Source organism: Panicum hallii, chromosome 9 (genome assembly GCF_002211085.1).
Source record: "Panicum hallii strain FIL2 chromosome 9, PHallii_v3.1, whole genome shotgun sequence".
NCBI classification, from domain to species: Eukaryota; Viridiplantae; Streptophyta; class Magnoliopsida; order Poales; family Poaceae; genus Panicum; species Panicum hallii.
The window spans coordinates 19534992-19547765 of record NC_038050.1 but is presented as its reverse complement, the minus strand read 5'-3'; the positions used below and the strand labels follow the sequence as shown (position 1 = coordinate 19547765).

The 12774-nt window shown below is 45.9% G+C and overlaps 1 protein-coding gene and 1 long non-coding RNA gene across 5 annotated transcripts; one reads left to right on the top strand and one right to left on the bottom strand.

Moving 5' to 3' along the window:
- The first annotated feature begins 1771 nt into the window (after positions 1-1771).
- LOC112874560 (scarecrow-like protein 21) lies at positions 1772-6004 on the top strand. Of its 4 annotated transcripts, none has more exons than XM_025937938.1 (3): positions 1772-2106; positions 3218-4960; positions 5566-6004. In XM_025937938.1, the coding sequence occupies exon 2, from the start codon at positions 3310-3312 to the stop codon at positions 4936-4938; it is 1629 nt and encodes a 542-aa protein (XP_025793723.1). In that variant the 5' UTR covers positions 1772-2106; positions 3218-3309; the 3' UTR covers positions 4939-4960; positions 5566-6004. The 4 variants fall into 4 exon arrangements, with proteins under 4 accessions (XP_025793723.1, XP_025793721.1, XP_025793722.1 ...); XM_025937936.1 differs by having other exon boundaries at positions 1773-2106; positions 3218-4966; XM_025937937.1 differs by having other exon boundaries at positions 1774-2106; positions 5583-6004.
- A 678-nt stretch (positions 6005-6682) lies between these two features.
- LOC112874561 lies at positions 6683-8949 on the bottom strand. Its single transcript, XR_003225003.1, has 3 exons — positions 8440-8949; positions 7205-7320; positions 6683-6918 (listed from the first exon to the last, which is right to left on the bottom strand). It is a non-coding gene; the product is annotated as an uncharacterized LOC112874561 (long non-coding RNA).
- Positions 8950-12774: the final 3825 nt, after the last annotated feature.

The following is a 12774-nucleotide window of genomic DNA, read 5'->3' as shown; positions in this document are numbered from 1 at the left end:
AGGGAAGAGAAGCAAGCCGTGGATTAGACCAAAGCGGAGAAGAAAGCGGTGGATGAGATAGAAATGGGTAAGGAGTGAATAAAAGCGGTAGTAGAAAAAGATGCAGAGCACGTCGCGCCATGCGTCTGTCCGGAAGGAGTCGCTGGCATTGGACGTCCTGTACATAGCCTTACCGTCAAAAAAAGCTGTTAGCATGGCTTTTAGATGATGGAAACTACAGGTAACTGAAGAGCAATTTTAGAAACCAAAATAATTTAGGTTAACTGAATAAATTAAATGCACCAGCTCATTTTAGTTTCCAAAGGTGGCCTAGGTTTCACGTGACAGCCAATACCGTGGACGGAGATTGAACGTGGGTAAAATTCATTCTCTGTCGTTTATCAACTTGGTTGTTTGGTTGGTAGGTCAAAATACATCGAAGCGGATTCGACCCATTTCGACCCGCGTTCGCTCATGTAGGTTGTAGTTGGGTGCATCCCTAAAGAGGAATATTCCCCTTAGATACGGGTTGAGGTGGTCCGTCCAGAGCGGACCATCCCAACCCACTTCGACGGCGTCGTGGCTCCATCTCTGCTTGGTCCGCGGCGTTCGTCTCTGGCGGAGGAGCAGCGCTGCAGGGCGAGCTCGAGCCTCGGCGGTTGGCTCTAGCGGAGGTGCGAAGCGCGGCGGGGGGAGCGAGACACGATTGGCTCAAGCGAAGGAGTGAGGGGAATCCCTTTGGACTTGAAGCTTCCTTGCGTCGAGGTGAATCCATTTGAGCACTCATCTTCACAGATCCATATCAAGAACAGCCGGGATCGAAGTTCTCTCCATCGGAATCGAAGTTTTCCCCACTGAAATCCATAGCGTGAGAAGAGCTCGAGCACATCTGGCCATCCTGTGCGCTTGTCCTGGCCACCCGCACTCGTTCCGGCCGTGCAGCGCTCGCGCGCCCCTCCCGAGCTCACCCTAGCTCCCTGCACCGCCCACCCCAGCGGTGTTTGCTCTGCTCGCTTGGCTACCACCGACACCAGAGGCTAGAGCCATGCTTGCCTGTGTTCTCGCTCCCGATCGAGTGCAGGCTAGCGCGCACAAGACTGACAGGGGCGGCCCCTCTCACATGGGGGCAGCAAGGGGAGCAGGGCGCGGGCGCACGACAAGGGGAGCGAGGAAGAAGAAGGTGAGGGAAAAGGAAGAAAAGATGAGGAGACTGATATATGGGTTCGCAGTAAGGCTACTAGCAGTGTTAAAAACAACCACCTCAACCCACACGCAACCAAATAAAAAATTAGATCAACCTAACTTAGCAACCAAACACATATAGTTCGACCCAATCCATAAAAATACGGATGAACCTAACCTATCTCTAAACCAAAGATATACAAGCGGTAAGGAGGCCAGTATCCGATTACCACATGCGCGCGCCCTACACGAGATTTTTTTACCAGCTAAGCGAGTCAGTGACAGGGAGGGAGTGAGTGAGGAGGGGAGTAGTATAACGGCCCACTTGGAATCTGGAATACGGTAATTTACTTTACAATAACCAAATATAAGTATACTGAGTTAATTCGATGCATTATCCACACGGCAAATCAGAAACCAGTAGCAGTAAAACAAGCTGGGTTGCTTTCGCTTCAACACGAATGTGCTGGAGAAACTGGCAAGACGACAACACGAATCAGATTCCATTCAGGATCGTCGCCCGGGACGGATGTCGCACTTGCGCTCAGCCTAACAATAATAAAATAATGAAAAGGGGCGACTGAGTGTGTAGTGGTAGTACACCACAAACGGATGAGCAGAGTCATGTCCGTTCGTCCCTCCCTCGCAAAGGCCCAATTTTTCTCGTCCCCGCGGCTCGGATTTTTCCCCTTTTTTTCCCGATAAATGGCTTCTTTTCCTCAACACCGCACCAATCCAGCCATCAATCCCCATCACTGAGCAGTCGTCGTCTTCCCCCGTCGCACTCGCTCGCCCTCCACCCCCTTGAAGGGTCTCTCTTCTTTCCTTCCTGCCTCTTTTCAGCTGAGGCCCGGTCCTTGGAGTACCGCGGTCCGTGAGTCGTTTCTTGCTCCATGCTGGTCAAAAGAGATTCAAGAATCGCCTGGGGACGCCTGTTTCTTGATGGTATGCCTTCCCTCCTGCTGTAATTGTTTTCGGTTTTGTTGGGGGGCTTTTCCCCCTTTTGTTCTTGTTGTTGTTTTTGCTTGATGTCCGTAGCTTCGCACTGATAGGCCTTGCTGGATGGTCTTCATTTTAGTTCACGGTTCTCTGTTGTGTATGCAGCGTTTGCTGAGCTAATTCTCAATTTTCACTTACCTAGGATCTACATAACCACACCCAAAAGGGCCTCCACACCTAGGAATAAAATACAGTACCTTAGTTGATTGCCGAAGTTGATTATAGTCTCATTCTTTAAAAAAGGACTACGGTTGGCCTACTTCTACTGAATATTCAGAGTCCTAACTTAGTGACTCTGTAATCAGGTTTGCTACAATCAAAAGGCTTGGCAGGCAATTAATTTGTCATCCTGTTCTACTACTTCGAGACTTTAGGTCATACATCATCTGTGTAGTGTGTTTAGGTTCTCAATGAAATATTTTTAATTCTAAAAACCTTTTTTGTTGGTTTCTACATTTCAGTACGTTATTATAGTTCATACTTTGATATATTCTTAAATATCTGTTACGTTGGAGGAACCCAGTGAGCTATTACCATGTCTCCGGTTACATGTGAAATGTAATGGGTTATTACATCTGACTAGCGAGAAATCTGAAGTTCAGGCTTGTAGCCAATCTGTAAGAATTAACCTCCCTTTATGGAGTTTTAAAGGTTAACTGTGACATGAAATCTTCCCATATGTAGTGTTTGAACTTTATTTCAACTTTTAGGCTTATTTGACTTCCTTGATTATTATGAATATTACACAATTGCTAACTGTTAGTGTCAGCTTACTATTAAATTTAGCTACCTGTAAATCCATGGTTTAATGTAGCTCGTTTTGGATAAGAAACTATCTGGATTCTCATTAGTTGGTTCTAGAAGTGATAATGGTTGAATTTTGTTTTATGCTTTTGAAAAATACAATATAGTTCAAAGACCACATGTCCATGTAAAGTTGATATGAGTTCAGGTGTTACATTCAAAGCTAAGTTTCTTTTCATGATGTTAAAATATAATTTGGATGTCCTTATCTATTCCTTTCTCACTTGAATTTCATAATCTTGTATATTGTCAGTGGATGACATGAGGACACTGAATACAATGGAGATAAAGATGGCAGGATCTGCTCCCTGCTAAGTTTTTACCTACAAGTTCGCAAAGGACAGTATGTCAGCTAGGGCTTCTAACCGTCCATACAAAATTTCAGAAGATTCTCAAATGCCGTACTACAATAATTCAGCAACTGTAGAAGAAAATGATAGGTTTCATGTGATGCAAAATAATCTAGATCATCACCACTCGTCTCCCGACGATGGATCGCAGAAGATTAATAGTTCCAACACTCAAATATTTGAAGCACAGTACTGCACTCTGGAATCATCCTCAGCAAATGTTGTTTATCCTGCACAAAGCTCCACATCTTCTCACAGCATTTCCCCTTTAAGTGGGAGCCCCCTGTCTCAGCATGATAGCCACTCAGAGCACACATATAGTTCTCCCCCAAGTGCTTCCTGTCTAACTGAAGTTGCAGATCTCCAAATTAAACTAAAAGAGCTAGAGAATGCCATTCTTGGACCTGAATTGGACATTACTTCTGACAGCCCTGAGAGCTTCTTACAAGCCAATGTTCAATTGAGACCAGACAACTGGAGACAACTTCTGGGAATTGATGCAGGAGACTTGAAGCAACTAATCATTGCATGTGGTAAGGCTGTTGCGGAGAATGATGTCTTTGCAACAGAATTGCTTATATCTGAGCTAGGTCAGCTCATATCTGTATCAGGAGATCCAATGCAACGACTTGGAGCATATATGTTGGAAGGAATTGTTGCAAGACTTGCTTCCTCTGGCAATATGCTATATAAATCTTTGAAATGTAAAGAACCTACAAGCTCTGAGCTCATGTCATACATGCATCTCCTTTATGAGATCTGCCCATTCTTTAAGTTTGGTTATATGTCAGCGAATGGTGCCATTGCCGAGGCTATTAAGGGAGAGAACTTTGTTCACATCATTGACTTCCAAATTGCTCAGGGGAGCCAGTGGATTACTCTGATACAGGCCCTTGCTGCAAGGCCTGGGGGTCCACCATACACTAGAATCACTGGTATTGATGACTCAAATTCTGCTTATGCCAGAGGGGGCGGGCTTGATATAGTTGGGAGGAGATTGCATAGTGTTGCTCAGTCGTGTGGTCTTCCCTTTGAGTTCAATGCTGTTCCAGCTGCTAGCCATGAGGTTCAGCTTGGGCATCTTGCGGTAAGACCTGGGGAGATTATTGCTGTCAATTTTGCCTATCAGCTGCATCATGTTCCTGATGAAAGCGTAAGCATGGAAAATCATCGAGATAGGATTATAAGAATGATCAAGAGCATCAATCCTAGGGTTGTTACTCTCGTTGAGCAGGAATCAAATACAAACACAGCTCCATTCTTCCCAAGGTACATGGAAACTCTCAACTACTATACGGCCATGTTTGAGTCGATAGATGTTGCTCTCCCAAGGGATGACCGGAGGAGGATGAGCGCGGAACAGCACTGTGTTGCAAGGGATATTGTTAATTTAATCGCATGCGAGGGTGCTGAAAGAGTTGAGAGGCATGAACTGTTTGGAAAATGGAAGGCAAGATTTGCTATGGCTGGATTTAGGCCTTACCCGCTGAGTTCAGTGGTGAACAACACCATCAACACACTGTTGCAGAGTTACAACAGCTGCTACAGGCTTGAGGAAAGAGGTGGTGTCCTTTACCTTGGATGGAAGAACAGAGTATTAGTTGTATCTTCAGCATGGTGTTGACATTTCCTTAGAAGAAGCTCATGTACGTGTAAGTTGTTAACATGTCTGAACTTTAATTCTTTAGAAAATAGTGATCTGTACTTTGTAGCTGCAAACTGTTATAAATCATTTTCATATGTGTATATAGGGTAAAGAAATAGATATTCATATGTGGCATGAACACACATATAACACATATGCATATTTGCTATATCCCATTATTTGTCCATGCCAAGTGATTTGAATCGCTGGGCATGCCTTATAGTTGTTTTGAAAGCATAAGTTTACATTGGTGTTAATATTATTTTTGGCTCATCCTAGGATTTCTAGAGGTTCGACATCGATATATAAAAGAGATTCATTTTAGTATTTTCTGTTGTTGCTCCTCAATATATCTATTCATGAGATTGGTTCAAATTCATGGATTCTAGGATTTTACTCCTTGTTTACAATGCTGCTGAGAGCTACTCATTTACTGTCATTGCTACGTTACCATTTGAATTCTAAGTTTGGCAATCATATCCTAATAAAAAAAAGAAGAAGTTTGGCAATCATATGTACATGTACATGTTGATAGAACAATCTGGAACTAAAGCAAAGGTTTAATTAACACAAAGGTGATTTTTCCATATACATAAACTGCCACAGATTTTGTTGCCTTCCAGGTTTCATCGGATTTCGGCATCCATCCCAAGGTTCCAAGATTCCATCCTGAACTCTATTCATATAGAAGACCCTGTAAACCACAACATCTTGGTTTACTTAGTATTTGCTTTCAACCCTCCCTGACTCACTAGCAATCTAATCCAGCGGTTAGCTTATCATCTAAATGGTCACCGCAAGTCGAAGGGGGTCCCGACATTAGAAGTCATAGCTGTTGTATGCGCTCTGTATATGTTACTACTAGAAATTTGATTTCTCTAAATCTGGGTTACGTTTCCATAGGTTTGGTAGATGCAGAGGTTATGGTAGGCAGGACAAGAGGGTGTCTGTCAGTTGTGTATCAGTATGTACTGTGTTGCCTGCTTTGTATATATATATGTTTGTGTGGAATGCTATTGAGGTTTCATTGTGATGTGGTTGCTCTGGCTCTCGTGTCGTGTCTCATGAATCATAACAATTGTCATGTATCATAGTAACATGCAATTGGTGGTACATATCTTTCTCGTTCCTTAACTCACCTTTTAATCAATTTTCTGAGACTCAAACAAATGCTAGAAGTATGGATTCATCTTATGAATTAGTCTCTATTTATGCAATTGGTTTTACAGTTAGGTTATATTTAGCCTCCCTAATTAGCATCTAAATGTCCCATGTGATCCGGAGTAAAAATTAGTTCCTGGATCTAAACACCTCCTTAAATCATAAAGCATGCCAATATGCACGTGGGCCAGCTTGGTCACATGGGCTGAGCACGCATCACTGTCCTCCTAGGGTCCACACACTACAAGAAAATAGCGTAATTTCATCGGCCACAAACCGTCGAAAATAGCCCAAAAACCATCAAAAATACGTATTTTTGTCGGTCGGCTGACGAAAATAGGCCGACAGAATAAAATTGACGAAAATGAACGCATTTTCGTTGGCAACCGACGAAAATAAAACTATTTTCGTCGGCCAGCGAGGCCGACGAAACTGTGCAACGTATTTTCATCGGCCCATCCTGCCGACGAAAATACTGTAAATATTTTCGTCGGCTCCTCCAGATGACGAAAATACTGCTCTAGCCGACGAAAATACTGAGCACCTGATTAAAAAAAATAGCTGCATAATAGAAACCAGAAAGTCGTAATCATCCATAAGCATCCATAACAAGTTAACTGGGAATAGTCTTTATTTTGTTTGTTTACATCGAATATTTTCTAGGTGTCCAATTCTATGTTGTCTTAAGTATTTTGGTGCCTAGCCTTTCACATAATAATTCGTATTGGGAATCTACAGCATGTGATCTTGTCTCGAGAAATACTCCTGCATTGTGCCTGCTGCCTCCCTTTGCCAAAACTATGAAGAAAAGCACAGGTTATGTTATTGATGAACACACAGGTCAAAATTAAATGAATTAGCATGTGTCTGTAACAAGAAGGATGTTATATTTATGAAATCTTGTAGCATGAAGTAGCACTTCGCAGCATTATATAAAGAAGAACATGTCAGCATAAGTAAATGATCTCTTGTAATTTCGGTGTCTTGATTAACCAAACTCAAGTGGCAAATAGGCTTTTGCAGTTGAAAGTAAAATGGCTGATTATGGCATCTGCTGGATGGTGTTGGAACTATATGCTCTAACCTTTCCCTTCTCATCCTTGCTTCATTTCTTATCTCCTCTCCGCTAAGATTGTAAAAAGAATCTGGTACATCATTATCTGCAACAGAACTCCCAGGAACAGAGAAGAATACCCGAATCTGCAAAATTGGCAAAGGATAGCACCTCAATAAGTTGCAGTCCTAAGAATGTATAACTAGGAAGACAAGAAAATATATACTGAAAAATCAGTTGTGCATTATTTGAGGTTTACTAATATTTACTTGACACAAGCATGTTATCAGGAAAATGATACTTCTGTTATAACTGACACAACCTCTGAGCAAAAATAATGACAAATGGATAAATATTATCCATATTTATAGGTCACACTGATAGCCAAGTGTCTTGACATTTTTGCTGGCTCAAAGATATAAATGATGTATCGGGCAGTGGCATGGTCCTAATAAATAGCTGATTCCAATGCAACTGTGAGGAACATATCAATTCAGATTCTCTTATTCAAAGTGTGCTATCTCAACATGTATGTTTATCCCAACATGGGGACATGTCATGAGATTCAATCATGAAACCAAGATACTCAGTTAAGGGCATAAGGTGCATGTTTCAATGTTGAAGTAGAACAATTTGTCTGAACGAAGATTAAAAACAAAAAGATTCATTGAAGTAGATGACATGTCAGTTTTTTGTGGAATTTTAGCCAGATTTTTTTTTTGCTTATGTTGATCTGTAATTTATTCATGAAAATAAACAAGAAGGAAGCAAGAGAAGAAACTCATTCACATATTTCTGGCAGCATGCAATAACATTCACAAACCTGACAACTTGTGTACAAATGAAGAAGAGTGCTCAATGAAATAACATCTGCTGGATGGTGTTGGAAGATGAGAAAATTCCAACTATATGCAATGGATGAATTCAAGGTTGTATGCTTCAATGTTATCTGTTGGATCTAATTAATTCATTATACTTAGTCTGTGAAGCAGGCTTTCCTAGTTTAGCAACTTGTAAATTTTGCTATAAGAAGTATTTGAAAGAAAAGGCATGTATTTTGAGATGTCTTCCTCTGTTTGTGCTTCATTCATATCCTCTGTAAATCTAAAAATATTTTGAGATGCAAGACAATGAGAATGCAGAGACATTTAGCATTGCATGATGCTTTAATTTGGGGTGCTGGATCCCAGATCCAAATAAACAGTTTTCAAGCAATATTAATGTCTGCTTAAATAATAGAACACTTCAGAATATCTAGAGCGAACCTTAAGCTCCGAGTTGGGATTTGCGAAAACCTGCTGCTCTTCCTTGGCCTAGCCATACCGATCTATCACTGATTTCATGCTGCACACAGCACCAATGGTAATACACATAAACGACCAAATTAGTGTACAAGTTTTGTACACAAACGATAAAGAAATTTTGATAGATCAAATAAGGAAGAAGAGAAAATAAACAGTTCCGGCGCTTGGAGATCGTGCAAATTTCATGCTGCATCGCAGAGGATTGCGAGCTCCTTCGCCTTCTTGAAGATCCCGTTCCGGCGTTTGGAGAAGGTCACCTGCCTGCTCGTGGAGTTGTCGATCCTGCGGATCACAATCTTTCCCCTCCCCATCTCTCTCGACCTTAATCAACCTGCTTTCCCTCCCCTCACCCGGGGCGGCGGCAGGGTCCCGCGGGGCCGGCGCCGGTGGGCCGCGGGGCGGCGGCGGATGGCTGCGCTGGGCGGCGAGGGGGGCCGCGCGGGGCGGGGGGGGGGGCGCGGGGGGTCGCGCGGGGCGGCGGCGGGTGGCTGCGCTGGGCGGCGGCGGGGCGGCGGGGGTGGCTCGCGGCCGCGGCCGCGGCAGTGGCGGTGGGGCGCTGGGGCGGGGGCGGGAGCGGCTCGTGTAGGCAAGACGTGGGGAGGCAGGTATTTAATCAGGGCACCGTTATTTTCGTCAGCCAGACTTGCCCACGAAATTAGACGTTTTTTCATCGGCCCATGCCAGGCCAACAAAAATACAAGCTTTATTTCATCGGTCCGTACCAGGCCGACGAAAACACTTCTAATTTTATTAGCTTGTGTAAGCCGATGAAATAATTTGGAAATTTTCGTCGGCCTGCATTGGGCCGACGAAATTAGATGTGGCCCATGAAATTAAACTGCTTTGGTGTAGTGACATCCACCACACAATATTATAAATATTTTGGAAAATATGCTCCAACACTATATTGGACTTTTTTCCTGAATTTTTCAAACATATATACTGACCAAACACACATATGTAGACGCCCCTAGTAGCAGCAAATTGCAGCTTTTTTATCCATCCACAAGAAGTTACCTTACACACCTCCCACCATTTGAGATCCATGTTATAGCACATGGATGGCTAAGATGAGGTGTGAGATCAAAAGGTTTCAATGAAGTTTGTTTGGATATGGAGAACATCTTAACCCTAAGAGAACAACTCTTGACTTTTTTTTATCCCACATTCATCTCTTTGAAAACCTGCTGTCAATCAAAGATCCATGGCTGTCTGAACCCCAAGTCCAACCCAAAAATCCTTGCCATGTATTCACCGAGAAGAGCCCTGTCAGACCCGGGGTCACGGGACCGTGTACATAACGTAGTTTAAAGAGGTTTAAGAGATTATGTCCGTCTTATCTCTTATTTATCTTGTTTATCTCTTATTTATCCTATTTAAATAAGAGATAAAACTAGTCGATACAGAGGGAATCTACTGGAGATATGTTCTGGTACGGTTCCTTAGCTAGTATTGGTTAGGATTCATGTAACCCTGACCTCCCGGATATATAAGGGAGGACAGGGACCCTCTCAAAACAAGATCTCCAGATCATTCTACACCCAAGGCAATACAAACCACCGTACAGGACGTAGGGTATTACGCGCCTCGTGGCCCGAACCTGTCTAAGTTTTGTGTTCCTTGCACCTTCAAGTTCCTGATCTCGGCGTCTCCTCGCCTAAACTTACCACCTTGGGCATATCCCTTGGTGGGCAGCCGGTAAAACACCGACAGCTCGCGCGCCAGGTAGGGGAGCGCGTCGAAGATCCACCGGCGAGCTCGATGGCATCTTTCCAATTCAAAAACGTCAGTTCCCTCTCAGGGTACGACATTTGTTTTTGGCTCGTGGGTCTACATCGCAGATGGTGCGGGCAATTTCCATCGATTCCTCGTTGACATGAAGCCAAAGACTCTCGCGGCGGGTCTTCACAGCGACCTTGACAAGTTTGTTGATGATCTCGATGACTTGTCGATCCATGCTTCCGCTGCAAAGATCAAGGTGGAGTCAGCTCTTGGCGCGACTTCATCCGGCGCTGCGGCAGCTTCCCTTGGATTGGACTCGTTCCAATCTAAGGATTCGCGTAGCCGATCCCGACTCGGTGCACACAAATTGGCCACTGATCTTCAGGAGGCCGACATCTTCGAGTCCCTCTCCGCATTAGAGAAGGACCTGGATTCTCTGCTCCAACTTGGAGGGCCCAAAGCCACCGCATATCGGGGGGCTTCGAGTTGTTTTTGCGCCAGTGATCTGATGATCACCTCCACACCGGAGGGGCATTTTGTACATTGGAGGGGCATGAAGCTCTCCGATCCACTCGAGGCTGAGGATCGACTTGTGGCCCACCTCGAGCCTTTGCCTTTCCAGGAGGGCAGGCCGTTGGCCACCGTGGCGGAGGAGTCGACTGAACTAGTCGACGCGAGCTCTGATGAGCTCATCTCCCACCAGGTGCTAATGGCGGAAGAAGGCGAGGACGATGGCGATTTTCCTATCGTCGAATTTGATGCGGTCTCCAAAGTTGAGGCCACAGCCAACACCGGCAACGAGAACGACGCCGATCGTGAGGCACGGAGGGCCAGGAACAGGGCCCGCACAATCTAGCGGAGGAGGGTCAACAAGCGGAGGCGATCTATGCATCGCGAGCTTGACCTTGAATTCGCCGCCGTAAGCGAACGGGGTTTCAGGACTCCGGTGGCCAACATCGCCAGGGTTACGGCCATACTCGAGCACTTCTTTACGCGTAGAGGGCCTGGATCCAGCTGCATCGGCAAAACCCGGCGTCTAATATCAGGGAGGAGCGCGTGGGTGAGAGCCGGAGCTAGGCTCACAGCCGAACGGCCGGCGGCCGTCGTCGACCTCAGCCCAGCCACAACAACGACAACGCTCGCGGGAGCCAGGCCCCTGGCGGGAGGCAGCAGCCACCTCCAGGGGTTAACCCGCGACAGGCCAATCATCGGCCTCCTCCAGAAGACCTGCGCCAGCACATCAATGAAGGTTGTGATGCGTGGTCCGTAATCGACTCCAGGTGCAAGGTTCACAAAGAAGTCGAGACCGAAGGTACTGACTGTAGCGACCGTTTTCCAGCTTTCTCCGCATAGTTCAGCAGCTAAAAGTACCCTGAGGGCTTCAAGCCGATCGGCATCACCAAGTATGATGGCAAGCAGGCTCCTCAGCAATGGCTACGTTGCTACTCCACGGCCATTGAAGTCGTAGGGGGCTCCAACATCACCAAGGTCATCTACTTCCCAATGGCTTTGGATCCTGCGCCTCTCACGTGGCTGGAGAGCCTCAACAACAACTCGATCGACTCCTGGGAGCGGCTCAAGAAGGTCTTCATCGACAACTTCCAGGGGACGATCGCTCGCGCATGTACTCATCACGATCTTGCTCAGTGTAAACAGGAATGAAACAAGCTCTTGCGATCCTACACATGTCGCTTCTTCGACGTTCGCGCTACCATCGCGAACATCTCAGAGGACGACATCATCGACTGCTTCTACAATGGCATCACCGACCCAGGCATCTACAGAGACTTCGGGCGGAACAGGCCAAAAAATGTTGCAGGCCTTCGTGACATGATGCACGACTGGTCCGAACAGGAGGAGAAGATGCGAGAGCGGTTCCCACGGTGCCAAGATAGCAATCTGAGGTGTCCAAATGACAACCGCAACGACAAAGGCTAGCGGGACTATTCGGGTCCACCCCGAAAGCGCAGGCCAGATGATCTCATCGCGGCTGTGGATCGACCCTCATGAGGCAAGAAGTCGATGACATAGGAGGAGTTCGAGAAGCTCCTGCAGAAGAAATGCCCATGGCACCCAGGTGCCAATCACGCGGCCATCGACTGTTATCACCTCCGGAGGACATTCAACAACTCTGGTGGTGGTAAGAAGAGCAAGAAGCCAGCGGACAAGGAACCCGAGGATGACGACCAATAGGACCAAGGGCGCAACACGAAGTTCCAGGATGCTTCGAAGACCGTCAACGTCATCTTCGGGGGTGATGGAGACTTCGGTTCCAGGCGGGACTAGAAGCTACTTCTCTGGGAGATCATGTCCATTGAGCCGGCAGTACCACGGCCACTTCGTTGGTTGGAGGTTCCCATCTCATTCTCCTACGACGATCAGTGGACGAGCTTCTCGGAGCCCGGCAAGTTCCCCCCGGTCCTGGATCCAGTGGTGGCAGAGGTCAGGCTCACCAAGGTGCTCATCGATGGTGGGAGTGGTCTCAACCTCATCTTCACCAGCACTCTAAGGAAGATGGGTCTGGACTTCACGGGCATGCTGGTTCCGAGCAAATCCCCCTTCTATGGCATCATC

Bases quoted from the DNA above. Each gene is read 5' to 3' on its own strand.
- LOC112874560 (XM_025937938.1), top strand. From the start codon at position 3,310: ATGTCAGCTAGGGCTTCTAACCGTCCATACAAAATTTCAGAAGATTCT.